Raw genomic sequence first — 15,202 nt, 5'->3', positions numbered from 1 at the left:
TAGAGTTCCAGTGTCAACCAGACCTTTGCAGGTGACAGGGCTATTCCCTGACTACGGAAGAGGCACGGATCCTCCAAAACAAAGAAAAGACCAACTGCCATCAGGAGGCTGGCTAGAGGACATGGTGAACGCCCTCATACTATGCTAATGGTAGGTAAAGGGATAAGGTCAAACCTGTAGATTCTGAGACGGTATCCCCTGGGACATGCCAGATTATTACAAAATATGATACACAGTGGGCTCAAGTGATCCTCCAACCTCAGCCTCCAAAATGCTAGGACTGCAGACATGCACCACCATGCCTGGTCTAAAGCAGTTTTCCTATCAAAAATGAGTAAAAAATTGAGTCAAATCTCATGAGTCCGTAACAGCAGATGATGGTTTCATCATTTCTGACTTCAAAGAGTTGGGCCGAGATTAGAGATCAATTATTTTCCTTGTACTTGCAGGGCATGGTGGCTCATAGCTGTATCTCTAATTCCAACACGTTGGGAGGTGGGGGGATCGCTTGAGTCCAGGAGTTCAAGACTAGGGTGTGCAACATACCAAGACCCCGTCTCTACCAAAAATACAAAAATTGCTGGGCATGGTGGTATGCCCCTGTAGTCCCAGCTACTTGGGAGCCTGAGCCCAGCTGTTTGAGGCTGCAGTGAGCTGTAATCATGCCACTGTACTTCAGCCTGGGTAACAGAGCAAGACCCCGTCTCAAAAAAAATATTTTCCATGTACTAAGAGAACCCACTGAATCCCTCACTATTGGATCTAGCCAGACCAAGAATGGGAAAGTCATTCCCAACGTTGGCAACACCCACCAATCATCACTGCCAGCAGCGCTTTCCCTGCCCAGGCTGTGTGTGACAATCAGGTCCCCAGATTCCCTCACCTCCAGGAACCGCGAGATGTCCCTCTTGTCGCCAACCTTCATGGCTACAACATTCTCAAACATCCAGAAGAACGGCCGGTCATCACCCTCCTTGGGGCGGGAGTAATTCAGCAGGTGGTAAAATTCGAAGAAGAGCCGGCCTGTACCCTCTGTGCTCAGAAAAGATGACAGTGCAGGGTTCATTTGAAACCTCCAGCCCAACCCACCGCATCCCCTGAGACCAACAGGTTCCCAATGGCCTCCTGACAGTTAAGGCCGATGCCTACCAGTCTATGTCCACCTGAATGACAGCAGGGACACAGGCAGCGGCAGGGCACTATTTACTAGGGTATTTCCCTTGTGGGCTGAGGATTTACTACGGAGCGTAGGCAGCACCAACAGGCCCCTGACGCTGCCAGTAACTTGGCCAGAAGCAAAGGGCTCCTTCTCAGGCCACTCCACCTGGGCCAGTGGTCAGGGGTCAGGTGACATAGGCTCTCCAGGGACTGCCAGAGAGAGAAGGATGCTCACCATACAGGCCTTTCCTGGCTGGATTCACATTTGAGAGATCGTTGCATGGGCTTCCGCCAATCACCAAGTCAAATGGGCCCCATTCTTCAATCTGAGAGAGACAGAGTCAGAATGAGGGTGTGGACAGAGGGAAAGAGAGCTGGTCCCACTTCTAGAATCTTGTTTGGGGCTGGACGAAGTGGCTCACACCTGTAATCCCGGGGAAGCTGAAGGAGGTGTGGATTACCTGAAGTCAGGAGTTTGAGACTAGCCTGGCCAACACGGAGAAACCCCATCTCTACTAGAAATATAAAAATTAGCCCAGCATGGTGGCAGGTGCCTGTAATCCCAGCACTTTGGGAGGCTGAGGCAGGAGAATCGCTTAAACCCAGGAGGCAGAGGTTACAGTGAGCTGAGATCATGCCACTGCACTCCAGAGTGAGACTGTCTCCAGAAAAAAATAGAATCTCGCTTGGTCACCAACTCCACTTCCGACCCTAACCTAAGGCTTAAGAGTCCCACAAGATTTCAATTATTTTTTCTAGGGTCTCGGGGATGGGGCCTACATGCGGGTTTCAGGATGTGGAGGACTGGGGGAAACGAAGAGACAAGGCCCACAAGATCCAGACTGCCCTCACATTTTTCTTTGTGATGTTCCTCACGTCGTTCACGTATTTGATATTCCCCTCGTGCTTCACGGTTCCAACAGCGATGGACTCCTCACACACTTCAGAGGCGACGTACTTTCCTACCTTTATGCCCAACTCTTTGAGGACTAGGTAGCCTATGGGGGCCAGGGAGACACAGAAGCATAAATGACTAAGCACATCATTTCCTCCGCTCCCTGCTATGGTAAAACGAACAATTTCTCATGACTGCGCCACATGCGTTCAATCCAGCAAAGGCTGTAAACGCACCACACATATTGGCTGTGTAAACTCAGTATAGCAGGAAAAGAAGGGAACCAAAACCAGAGATAGCAGTAGTTGTTGCCTAATTTATCTCCAATTATACTTATGCATGTGGAATGAAAATCAATTTCAAGATAACTGCACATAACAAAAAATAAAGTGTAACAGCTAAGATGTACGTCCTTTTAAAATGACCAAGACTGCCCGGGCACGGTGGCTCACGCCTCTAATGCCAGCGGTTTGGGATGCCAAGGTGGGCAGATCACTTGAGGTCAGGAGTTCGAGACCAACCTGACCAACATGAAGAAACCCCGTCTCTACTAAAAATATAAAAATTAGCTGGGCGTGGTGGCGGACACCTGTAATTCCAGCTCCTCGGGAGGCTGAGGCAAGAGAATCACTTGAACCTGGGAGGTGGAGGCTGCAGTGAGCACAGATCATGTCATTGCACTCCAACCTGGGTGACAAAGGGAGACTCTATCTCAAAAAAATAAATAAATGGGCTGGGCGCGGTGGCTCAAGCCTGTAATCCCAGCACTTTGGGAGGCCGAGACAGGCGGATCACAAGGTCAGGAGATCGAGACCATCCTGGCTAACACGGTGAAACCCCGTCTCTACTAAAAGATACAAAAAACTAGCCGGGCGAGGTGGCGGGTGCCTGTAGTCCCAGCTACTCGGGAGGCTGAGGCAGGAGAATGGCGTAAACCCGGGAGGCGGAGCTTGCAGTGAGCTGAGATCCGGCCACTGCACTCCAGCCTGGGAGACAGAGCCAGACTCCGTCACCAAAAAAAAAATAAGAATAGGCCGGGCGCGGTGGCTCAAGCCTGTAATCCCAGCACTTTGGGAGGCCGAGATGGGCGGATCACAAGGTCAGGAGATCGAGACCATCCTGGCTAACACGGTGAAACCCCGTCTCTACTAAAAATACAAAAAACTAGCCGGGCGAGGTGGCGGGCGCCTGTAGTCCCAGCTACTCGGGAGGCTGAGGCAGGAGAATGGCGGGAACCCGGGAGGCGGAGCTTGCAGTGAGATGAGATCTGGCCACTGCACTCCAGCCCGGGTGACAGAGCAAGACTCCGTCTCAAAAAAAAAAAAAAAATAAGAATAAAAATAAATGAAATAAAATTCAATGACCAAGACTGCAAGGTGGCTGAGAAGGTGGAGAGGAACAAGGAGACAGGGATTTTTTCAGAGCTGGCGACCCCCAGGGATATTTCTTGCCACGGATGTCAGACACCCTAACCATGCCTTCTGACTCCCTGGCTACCCCCTTGTGACAGGACAGCAGAGCATCTCCAGGTATACCCCAACTTACCTGTCGCGATGCCATCAAACAATGACAGGACTCGAATGGGCCGCCTTCGGGCTGCAGGAATGGCAGGGTACAGCTTGGGGGCTTCCTGCCAGGTAAGGAAGGAGGTCATGCTGGTGAAGGCACAGGGGAAAGACTCAAGCTCTGAGGGAGGGGCAGGCTGACTCTGTTCAGAGGGCTTCAAACCTTGCCATAGGCACTGCAAAAAGCCCACTGAAGCCTTGATGGGGATTGGGGAGACAGTATGTAGCACAGGAGCCTGCATTTGGCAAGGCATGGTCAGTTTATCCTTGGACATGAGCCAGATATGTAATCACAGATGCACACATGAAAAGGTATCACCCCAGATAGGAAAGGCCTAGGGCCTGCCTCTAAGAACTAGAAAATTCATTTCTACTATTTCCTTCCCCCTCAGCTCTGCTAACTCAGAAGGCTACAACCATTTCTTCATCGGGTCCCTGAAAATCCATATACTGACAAGCCGGCAAGGAGGGAGTGAACCCTGGCACGGGTGAAAACCGTGCAGAGGAGCTGTCAACGTGCCAAGTCTGTCAGCCGTTGAGGCTCCGAGAGGTTCCACTTGTACATTATGTCTTTACTTCTATTACTCCTTCTCTGAGAATTCCAGAGCGTTCCAACACTCTGTGCCCCTGGGATCTGTGGTGGTAGAGGCGGGAGCCTGTGGCTTACGTATTCAAGGCCCGTGTCACTGGTGAAGAAGGCCTGCAGGCGCACGTTCCAGTCCTTCCGGCGCCGCAGGACGCCATGACAGCGCTGCGGGAGACACATGTAGCAGCTCCAGGGCTCCTGAAGCTTGGCCTCGGCCGCTGTGCCTGTGCCCACCAGCACCTCCAGGCACTCCACACAGAAGCACCTGGACCCAGTGGCAGGGAGAAGGGATGCCTCTGTCATCAAGTTGGTCTCCTGTGCCACCCCCTTACCACTTCCACAGGGAAATGCCCACCCCCTCCTGAAAGTTTACCTAGGGTTGGCTGCTTAACAGCATAGCCTGCAGGGCCCTGTGCAGTACGGGCTTCACTGACATCTTCCTTGGATACCCCAACCCCCTTAATCAGAAATGCTCTCCCAACAACCTACTTCATTCCATGGACACTTTGGATTATAGGCCAACTGGCAAACCAGGGAGTTAGCCTTCCCTGATGCTCTTCTCATCCCCTTCCCTCATGCTCTTGGCCTATTTTTTTTTTTTTTTTTTTTTTTTTTTTTTTTTTTTTGAGACGGAGTCTCGCTCTGTCACCCAGGCTGGAGTGCTGTGGCCGGATCTCGGCTCACTGCAAGCTCCGCCTCCCGGGTTCACGCCATTCTCCTGCCTCAGCCTCCCGAGCAGCTGGGACTACAGGCGCCCACCACCTCGCCCGGCTAGTTTTTTGTATTTTTTAGTAGAGACGGGGTTTCACCGTGTTAGCCAGGATGGTCTCGATCTCCTGACCTCGTGATCCACCCGACTCGGCCTCCCAAAGTGCTGGGATGCTCTTGGCCTATTAAGAGCACTTCTAGCTGGGTGCAGTGGCTCACATCTATAACCCCGGGGCTTTGGGGGGTGGGCTGAGGTAGGAGAATGGCTTGAGCCCAGGGATTTGAGATCAGCCTAGGCAGCATTTATTACACTTTTTATTTATTACAAAAAAATAGGCCAGGCATGGTGGATCACGCCTGTAATCCCAGAACCTTGGGAGTGCTGGGATTTGAGAGGCTGAGGCAGGTGGATTACCTGAAGTCAGGAGTTCAAGACAAGCCTGGTCAACATGGTGAAACCCTGTTTCTACTAAAAATACAAAAATTACCTGGGCGTGGTGCTGCACACTTAAAATTCCAGCTACTTGTGAGGCTGAGGCATGAGAATTGCTTGTACCCTGGAGGCAGAGGTTGCAGTGAGCCAAGATTGTGCCACTGCACTCCAGCCTGGGTGACAGGGCAAGACTCCACCACAAAAAAAAAAAAAAAAAGAACTAGCTAGGTGTGGTGGCATGTGCCTATAATCAAGCTGCTCAGGAGGCTGAGATGGGAGGATTGCTTGAGCACAGGAATTGGAGGCTGCAGTGAACTATGATCACATCACTGTACACCCTGGGCAACAGAGTGAGACCCTGTCTCAAAAAAAAGAGCCCTTTCCTACACACGGGCTCTACTCCAATTATGCTACAACCACGGCCACCACCAAACATAAACCCTGTATGCTGCTTCCAGGGCAAATTAGCTCCCTATTCCCATGCCTAGGATTCCATTCAACAGGCAGCTGTCTGCAGACTGCAGGAACATAGGAGCCTTGGGGGCCCACCCACATCCTGCCCACAGGGCTCAGTGCTCACCGGCAGCAGCTCGTGTTGCTGCAAAGCAGCAGCTCTCGGCCCTCACAGCACACGGTGCAGTAAGACTGATAGCCATCGTCGTCATACATGTAAAACAGCTCAAGGAAGCGATCCTGGCAGCCAGAGAGAAACACCAGTGAAATCGGAGACCAGAGAAGGCCAGGCCCTGCCGGCTTGCTGGTGGAGTGGTGGAGGCCCTATGATACAGCCGCAGAACACACTGCTGGTGGCTTGGTGTCCTTTAAAAGGACGACTGGCTGTGACCTGTGTGCCTCTGGCCTCTACGATAGCTCTCCCCTGTCCTGCCCCAGAGGCGGAGTGCAAGGCAGCTAGGATGAGTGGGCTTCACTGAGGCTCCACACAGGTGCTGCTGGGAAGGACAGGGGAGTTGGAGGAGGCAAGGGCAGGAAGGTCCAGAGCAGCAGTAGAGGACTTACCCGGCATGTCTGACAGAGGCCCCCCTCAAAGAGAGGGTGGAAGGACACAGGGTTTTTCCTGCCACAAGACAAACAGCCATCTGTAAGAAAAACAGGGTTGTGACTTGTGGCAATTGAGGCCCTGACCCCAGTTGCTGAAGCCTGGGTCTCTCGGTTCCTAAGATTTTCCTCCAGGCCAGCTGCTTGCCAAGGACTCTTCACGCCTCAGGCCATGCCTCACAGCTTCTGCCTTTCAACAATGCTTCCAGGTGGCATCCCTACTTCACAGATGGGGAACATCAAGATGGGAAAGGGGCTGCCCCAGGAGGATGATGTCAGGCAGAATGCTGAGCAGAGGGACCTCCCTGGTGTGATAATCCTTGAGAAGCTTTAAATACTGGGACACTAAGGATTTTGTGGTGACTCCAATTGGCTTGTTGTCTCATGATAGGACTTGCCCATGCCCACACCCTATAAACAGCAAATGGCTGTAATCGCAGAATCCAGGTCCTTTAACCAATAGACAACCCTGCCTTCCCTTCATATCACCAAATCAGCATGGAGTTGCATCCCTGGCTGGGTAGATAGGACCTTTATGAAACCCATGACCAAGCATCCCTACCTAGCCAGATGGGTGAGTGAGTCTTGGGGAATAGGATTTCTAAACCGAAGCTCTTCCCTGGGTTCTCTGGGTCAGGGATGTGGTGTTTTCCTATTCAACACGGAGTAACTGGGGGTTAAGGAAGCAAGGGAGACTTCATCCTCACACATTCTGTATCCCATGAGGTATATTCTGGCCAGAGTATCCAATCCAGTGGCAATCCCCAGCCAGGACAAGCAGACTATTTAACCTGACAGTAGGCAAGTGACTAAAAGCTAGTTAGTTGCCATTCTTTGGGAAGTTCATGATACCACCAACCTTGGTTTTAGGTTATGGTTCTCCCGGCCAAAATGGCCTGGCTTCCCTTCATCCTCACCATACCCTTCCTGTCCCTTTCTCTTAAGGGGCACAATTGGGCAATTCATTCCATAAACTAGCAACTAAGATGCAGGGAGTAGAAATAGGCCTTGGCCTGAGGTCAAGGAACAGAGCTCTGGGTTAAACCCTGACAGGGCGGATGAGCCAGGACGAGGCAGGCCTAGAGCCCTAGCCAGGGTGTGAAGGGGACGACTGGGAGGGAGAGAGCGTTACCTTCCAGGCTGCTCTTGTTGTTGGCAACATCTGAAGCCATTTGTTCTATTGAGAAAAGAATAAGAAGGCATGGGATGAGGTCAGGGAGCCAGTTACAGATCAATTCCTGGTCTGCAGCGTCCTCCTCCCATCTGCCCCATGATCCCAGGTAGCGGGTCCCCAACAATCACCTCGGCTCTGATCTTCATCCCCTCGGTCTTTGCCGTTGTTATAGCAATTTGTCTTGAGGCGCTTGGGTGCGGGGCAGTAGTCAGAGGTGGCTGAGTCGTCAGCTGTGCGTCTTCGAGTCTTGTTCTCTGTGAAAGGTAATTAGACTGCAGCCGTGGCTTGGTAGGAGGGTCCAGAGAGAATGTGGGCCCAGGACAAGCCCATGCTATGCCTGGGTACCAGCTGCAATTGGGGCATGACAGGGGGTCCACACTGAATGTATATGGCCCCTTGATGGGCAACTCACAACAGGAGCTCATTCAAAACCCCTTGCACCCAGGATTCTTAACACATGCTTACAAGGTTTTAAATGGCTACAACTAGGAGGTAAAGATGACTTAGCTCAAAGAGCAAAGCTCAATTCAAAGCTAAAAGCCTGACATACCTATGTCTGTGATATCTGACATGCTGGGCAGTAGGCATGGGGGTGGCTACTGAGAACTTGAAACTGGTGAGGAAATGAATTCTGTATTTAATGTTAATTAAAACACTGACAAGCGAGTCAACTAGGACTAGCCTAGACATAGGAGTCTACTTTCTCAAATGTATGTTTTATGAATTTAGTTAATTTGTGTTTAAACATCTACATCTGTATTTAGTTAATAATCTGTATATACTTAATACGGATCAAGTATTTTCATTGCAAATTTAGCATCAAAATTGAGATCTGTAAAATATGTAATATGTAAAATATATAAAATAAGTGAAATTTTGAAAACAGCACTATAAATGTAGACTATCTCAGTTTTTATAATAGCTGAATATTGAAATGTTAACATTTTGGAAATTTAGTGCTAAAAAAATCATGGTTTGTACTAATTTTACTTGTTCCTTTCTTGTTGCCCAGGCAATGGCATGGATCTTGGCTCACTGCAACCTCTGCCTCCTGGGTTCAAGCAATTCTCCTGCCTCAGCCTCTTACAGGCATGCAGCACCACACCTGGCTAATTTTTGTATTTTAGTAGAGATGGGGTTTTGCCACGTTGGCCAGGCTGGTGAACTCCCGACCTCAAGGGATCTGCCTGCCTCAGCCTCCCAAAGTGCTGGAATTACAGGCATGAGCCACTGCACCAGCCTCCTTTTTTCTTTCTTTTTTTTTTTTTTTTTTTTTGAGACAGGTTCTCAGTGTGTCACCCAGGCTGGAATGCAGTGGCATGATTTAGCAAACTGCAGCCTCGACCTCCTGGGCTCAAGTGATCTTCCGACGTCAACCTCCACAGGCACACACCATCTCACACAGCTAATTTTGTATTTCTTGTAGAAACAGGGTTTCACCATGTTGCCCAGGCTGGTCTTAGAACTCCTGAGCTCAAGCAATCTGCCCACCTCAGCGTCCCAAAATGCTGGGAAATCCAAGAGATGGTTATTTGCATCCCAAAGTGCTGGGATTACAGGCATGAGCCACCAAGCCCAGCACTTCTTAATTTTCGTGAGGCTACTAGAAAAAATTTTAATTACATAATATGGCTCCCATTCTATAAATGGGATTTTGTAAAACCCATTTGTATTTCTATTCCATCTATACAGAAAATCTTAATGAACGTGGTTAAATTTGACTCTGACCCTAGGAAAGAAAATTGTACAGCCATTAAAAATCATAAGGACCCTTTCGTGACAAAATGACAGACAGTGCTTACAGTATTAATATGAATAAAGTGGAAAGCAGGAATCCAACTAGTGTTCAGAAAAATCTGGAAGGATGTGCAACCCAATATTAACCCGGAGGGTATTTGTGAGGGTGGGATGTGAAGGGAGAGTGGGGAGTTCAGATAGACTCTTCAAGAAATTTGATTCTTTTCCAGTGACCATTTTATATGCAAAGAAATCAGAAGAAAGTGCATAGAAAACAGGGAACAGTCAAAAGACGGGAAGGAAATACCGTATTTCCTTGATTCTAATTTCCTACTGCCTGCACGACGCACCTTCGACTTATTAACCACTTTTGAGGCGGAAACAAAACAAAACAGAAAAAACATTACATTAAATGTATGGACTGTTTCCTTTTTTGAGACAAGGTCTTGCTCTGTCGCCCAGGCTTGAATGCAGTGGTGCGATCTCGGTGCACTGCAACCTCTGCCTCCTGGACTCAGGACAATTCTCCCACCTCAGCCTCCCGGGTAGCTGGGACCACAGGCACATGCCAAGCACACCAGGCTAATTTTTCTATTTTTCACCATGTTGTCCTGGCTGGGCTCGATCTACTCGCCTCAAGCGATCTGCCCGCCTCAGCCTCCCAAAGTGCTGGGATTACAGGCGTGAGCCACTATGCCTGGCCTTTAAATGCATAGATTGTACAAGTCCTGGATTTCTAGAAACCAGAGTTATCTTATAATGGGAGAAATATGGTACTGGTCAAAATGTTAGCAGGTGGCATATGGTTCTTCTTTAACACTTTCCAATTTTCTCGAATGAGCATAGCTCAACTGTTTTTTTCCTTTAATAAAAAAGTTGCTAGTCAACACTGCATCCTGACTTCAAGACAGATGTTAGATTCAATACAAATTATATGCACATGACCATCAGCAAGAAAGTGGCCAGGGAAGCCAGACAGGGCTGGCACAGCCTTCTTATGCCTGCAATTTTTCCAACATTCAGAGTTGAGCCCAGCTGCTAGAAAGCTGGGTGGGTGTGGGGCAGCAGGGGTGGCTGACTCTCCCAAGAAGTGGTCCCACCAGCAGAGGCAGCAGGTGCTGCCATGGGGACTCATTCCCACCTGGTTGCGTGTTGTTGGGTTTGAGGCCCTCGATCCCAGTGGGCTTGAAGCCCCCGTGGGCCCACTCCAACATGGGCTTCAGCTGGTCCTCCAATGAGTCTCCAGGGCTGCTGGGGAAGGTCTTGCCAGCTCGCACCCTAGCTTTCTGCAAAGGCAGAGTCTGTGATGAATGGCGGGTGGGGAGGGGGTGCTCGCCAGGCCACACCCAGGGATTCCCCCAGCCAGGGCCTACATTCCCCTTCACACTAGGCCCTTTCATAGCCAGACAGCTGTCCTGGGCTGCGGTATGTGTCAGAGGAAGGAGGGGCCTGTGCAGGGAGAGGCCTTGGAAGGGGGGTTGTGGTTAAATCTTTTCATGCAGGCACCAAATAGGATCTCTTCCCCCTAGAGAATGTGAGTGGTCACCTCCCTCTCAAAAGGCAGATAGATCAGAATTAACTCTACCACCAAGATACAGAAGCCCCAGTCAGCACTACCTCATCTCCTCTGTATCTAATATAAGAAGGCACTAGATTTCTTGTTTTATCTCCCTAAAGATGGGGATGTTAACTTGTGTCCAACATGAAGGACCATGAGGATTTCAGTGTCTAATGAAGCCTTTGGCAATGAGAAGAGGGTGGCTCTTAAATGCTGAACAAAGGTGGGAAAAAAAAAATCAAGGTGAAGGGAGAAACAGGGTGTAATGGTTCGTAGGGGATAAGATGGCCCACAGATAGAAGGCAGCCGGCCTCCATTGCCGTCTTGCCGTGAACTCCACCCCTCATAAGGAGGCTCTGGGCCGGGCGCGGTGGCTCAAGCCTGTAATCCCAGCATTTTGGGAGGCCGAGATGGGCGGATCACGAGGTCAGGAGATCGAGACCATCCTGGCTAACCCTGTGAAACCCCGTCTCTGCTAAAAAAAATACAAAAAACTAGCCGGGCGAGGTGGCGGGCACCTGTAGTCCCAGCTACTCGGGAGGCTGAGGCAGGAGAATGGCGTAAACCCAGGAGGTGGAGCTTGCAGTGAGCTGAGATCCGGCCACTGCACTCCAGCCTGGGCCACAGAGCAAGACTCCGTCTCAAAAAAAAAAAAAAAAAAAAAAAAAAAAAAAAAGAGGCTCTGAGGTCTCTGGAAAAGCACATTCACTGATACGAATATTGCACCCTAACTGCCCATGCTCTTTCCTTCTGATTCAGTTAGTGGTCCCAACAAATGGCAGCTGGGATGTCTCAGATCCCTTTGTTGGATGGCCCAATCCGGTGACCATCATGTTATGTTGGCATTTACCTCCTCCCTGGCCAACCTGTCCCCTCCAAACCACCCTTGGCAACACTGAGCTAGGTTTCCGTGGGTCTATTCCTTCATCCCTGCTCTCAGGGCCTAGCCCTCATTCCCTCATCCCATGTTACCTCCAGAGCATGGTACATGGCTTTTCGATAGGAGACGAGCTTATTGAAGGTGGCCAAATTAAAGTGCTGGCTGAACAGCCCCAGTGCCACCAGTTTGTCTGCAGAGACCTAAAAGAGAAAGACATCATCAACATCCACCTACAGGTGTGTCCCAGGTGCCATGTCTATCACAATGTTGTCCATCAGATGCAGAAGATTTTCATACACTTTAACCAAGAGCCCATTCCTGGGGATCAAATCCACAGATATCTATTTAAAAGGAAGGAAAGGAAATAGCAGAAAAATAGAAATGACAGAGTCTCAACACACAGATACCCAGAAACTTGTTAGTTATGACACTCCCACTGTGGAAAAGGAGGATACTCTGAATGAAGGCAATTAGGTGAACCCTGTGTTTGTATACATTTTACAAGCAAGTGTCCCTGGTGTGGAACCCTGAGGCTGAGTCCTAATATTCTCTGTGGATGCTCCAGCATCGGGGGTTTGTGCATATTCCTTCTTTCCTAAGCATGGTAATTGTTTACTCTTTACCCTTTTATTAAAATGAGTTCACCTAATGAATGTGTTTAGAAAACAGTGCTTGACACAGTCAGCACCTTTCACTTATTGTGATTATTTAACTTTCGTTCTTGTGATTTAATCCATATTCCACAAGTCTCCTGATGTACCAAGTCCTCAGACCAAGCATGAAATGACTGAGTTGCCAGTGAGAGAGAAAATGGCTATTCAGGGATGCTAATCAGAACTGAAAGGCCAGACGTAGTAGCTCAGGCCTATATTCCCAGCACTCTGGGAGTGGGAGTTGGAAGGATCGCTTGAGCCCAGGAGTTCAACTAGCCTGGACAACAGAGCAAGACCCCATCTGTACAAAAAATTTTAAGAACCAAACACAGTGGTGTGCACCTGCAGTCTCAGCTGCTCTAAGGAAGGATTGCTTGAGCCCAGGTGACTGAGGCTGCAATGAGCCATGACAGTGCCACTGCACTGCAGCCTGAGTGACAGTGAGGACCTCATCTCTTAAAAAAAAAAAAAAAAAAAAAAAACTGAAAGACACAGGGAAGGTTCTATTCTCCATAGAGAGTGCTCACACTCATGCAAACCTCCATTTTATGTGGGGGTGTGACCACCACTGGGGAGAAAATACCGGGGGGCTCTGATAGGGGTAAAAAAAACCGCTCCAACACAAGTGCTGGTTCCAGCGCCCAATGGCTCCAATGCAACCCAAACAGCGCACACATGCTGAGCAGGCACTCGCCCAGGCCAGAGCCAGGTCCCATATTGTCATCTCATCCCCTAATGCTGACAGCCCCACACTGCATTGTATTAGCCTCAGTCTCTGTCTTGCAAAGTGCGTTTTATGTCTCAATGGGGCAAAGCAATTGCAAACAATCCATCTTCCTTCACTTGACAGAAGTTACTGCTCTCCCATCCCTGGAAGTAGCTGCCTCACTGCCAGCAATGGGCCCAGGACTTGTCCTTCTGCTCCCTCTGCTGGTCACAGCAGCCAACTGCATGCAGAGTCTCTTCTACAAGGGAGACTCCAGACCCAATATATTATTGTAACCCTTGGGAAACTTGAATTCGCTCATGGCAAATGGCCCCTGGTAGCTCAATTTGTGGGAAAAACAGAATCTCTGCTTGAGGCTGTATGTGCACTCTGATGAACAGAATCACAGTATGTATTACGTATGCAGTTGCAGTCCTTATATAAATGTCATGTCGAGGCCGGGCGCGGTGGCTCAAGCCTGTAATCCCAGCACTTTGGGAGGCCGAGACGGGCGGATCACGAGGTCAGGAGATCGAGACCATCCTGGCTAACACGGTGAAACCCCGTCTCTACTAAAAATACAAAAAACTAGCCGGGCGAGGTGGCAGGCGCCTGTAGTCCAGCTACTCCGGAGGCTGAGGCAGGAGAATGGCGTAAAACTGGGAGGCGGAGCTTGCAGTGAGCTGAGATCCAGCCACTGCACTCCAGCCCGGGCGTCAGAGCAAGACTCCGTCTCAAAAAAAAATAATAATAAAATAAAATAAATGTCATGTTGAGAAAAATCACAGTATTCACATGGTAAATACTGGCATTTGACTTATGTCTGGGAGAGGATTAAGGTGCAGTCCTTCCTTCAATCCTGCCTGGCTTGCTGGTGCTGCAACTCCAACTTGCCCAGTGACCTCAGGCACCTAACTTAGCCTCTCTCAGGGCTCTGAGGGTGGGACTAATATTTACTTCTAAGAGACCATCACAGCAAAGTTCTGTCTGATTAAAATCTTTGTTGAGGCCAGGCGTGGTGGCTTCCACCTGTAATCCCACCACAGGAGGCCGAGGCAGATGGATCATCTCAGGTCAGAAGTTGGAGACCAGCCCGGCCAACATGGGGAAACCCAGTCTCTACTAAAAATGTAAACATTAGCAGGGCATGGTGGCGGGCGCCTGTAACCCCAGCTACTCAGGAGGCTGAGGCAGGAGAATCGTTTGAACCTGGGAGGTGGAGGTTGCAATGAGCCAAGATCACACCACTGCACTCCAGCCTGGGCAACAGAGCAAGACTCCATCCCCCCAAAAAAAAAAAAAAAATCTTTGTTGAAAGAGTGTAAAAATCAAAACAGCCTAGTTATGCCCAACAGAGCTCTTCCCCAGATAAATTTCATTACCAAGAAAGATTTTAAATGGCTAATATCAATCATGAAGAGACTCTGAAATAACCAATTCTACTAAAAACCCTTTTCATAACTGATACCAGATGACCCTAAACCCAACTGCAGGCCACCTAAGGATGCCTTTCTCTCCCCATGGCTAAATGACAAGAGGCCATGGCCATGCTTCTGGTCTCTTCCAGGCTTCTCCACTGAACACTTTCGGGTACCTGCTCACATGGCCACTCCTGGCCCCTCAGAGTCTGCACTGGTGGTTCTGCCCCCAAAAGATAAACCTAAGAAATAACATAAAATCAACTGCCCATGGATCCAGAACTTTCTAGCACTTTTGTCTCCTGTATGAGTGGACCCATAAGACACTAAAAATCTGCTGTAGCTGGTTAACACAGGAAGTTTTGTCCTTCCTCCCAGACAGTGTGAAGACATAGGCTCACACATCAGCAGAAGGCAATCCCAGGCCTTTGTCTTCAAAGGAAGGAAGGAAGGCACAGCCTCCGGCCTGCAGAACCCCTTGCCCTTCCCCGGACTCACCTCGGAAAACTTGCCATCGCCAAACCACTGGACCCACCGCATGCCAGACATAGCCTGTCGCTTGGAGGTGGCCTTCCAAGACACCACCATGGCAGGCCACCAGGAGAAGCCCTTGATCTTTCCCCACACGAGGTCCCCTATTCCAAACTCCTTCCCATCCTAGAATAAAAACCACAT

General features: G+C 49.6%; 1 protein-coding gene across 3 annotated transcripts in view; it reads right to left on the bottom strand.

The window, feature by feature from the left end:
- Window positions 1-15,202, bottom strand: part of DNMT3B (DNA methyltransferase 3 beta) — a 51,852-nt gene that overhangs the window by 7,215 nt on the left and 29,435 nt on the right. For all 3 annotated transcript variants that reach the window (XM_033186098.1, XM_033186099.1, XM_033186100.1), the window contains 12 exons: window positions 15,026-15,184; window positions 11,843-11,950; window positions 10,454-10,598; window positions 7,704-7,829; window positions 7,534-7,578; window positions 6,363-6,442; window positions 5,926-6,038; window positions 4,286-4,469; window positions 3,599-3,683; window positions 2,011-2,156; window positions 1,394-1,484; window positions 884-1,032 (listed from right to left, as the gene is read on the bottom strand). In XM_033186098.1, coding sequence (XP_033041989.1) covers window positions 884-1,032; window positions 1,394-1,484; window positions 2,011-2,156; window positions 3,599-3,683; window positions 4,286-4,469; window positions 5,926-6,038; window positions 6,363-6,442; window positions 7,534-7,578; window positions 7,704-7,829; window positions 10,454-10,598; window positions 11,843-11,950; window positions 15,026-15,184 — 1,431 coding nt within the window. The remainder of the gene's footprint in view (window positions 1-883; window positions 1,033-1,393; window positions 1,485-2,010; window positions 2,157-3,598; window positions 3,684-4,285; window positions 4,470-5,925; window positions 6,039-6,362; window positions 6,443-7,533; window positions 7,579-7,703; window positions 7,830-10,453; window positions 10,599-11,842; window positions 11,951-15,025; window positions 15,185-15,202) is intronic.

This window comes from Trachypithecus francoisi, unplaced genomic scaffold, assembly GCF_009764315.1.
Source record: "Trachypithecus francoisi isolate TF-2019V2 unplaced genomic scaffold, Tfra_2.0 Lachesis_group21, whole genome shotgun sequence".
In the NCBI taxonomy this organism is placed as follows: Eukaryota; Metazoa; Chordata; class Mammalia; order Primates; family Cercopithecidae; genus Trachypithecus; species Trachypithecus francoisi.
This window is presented reverse-complemented; position numbering and strand designations above follow the sequence as displayed.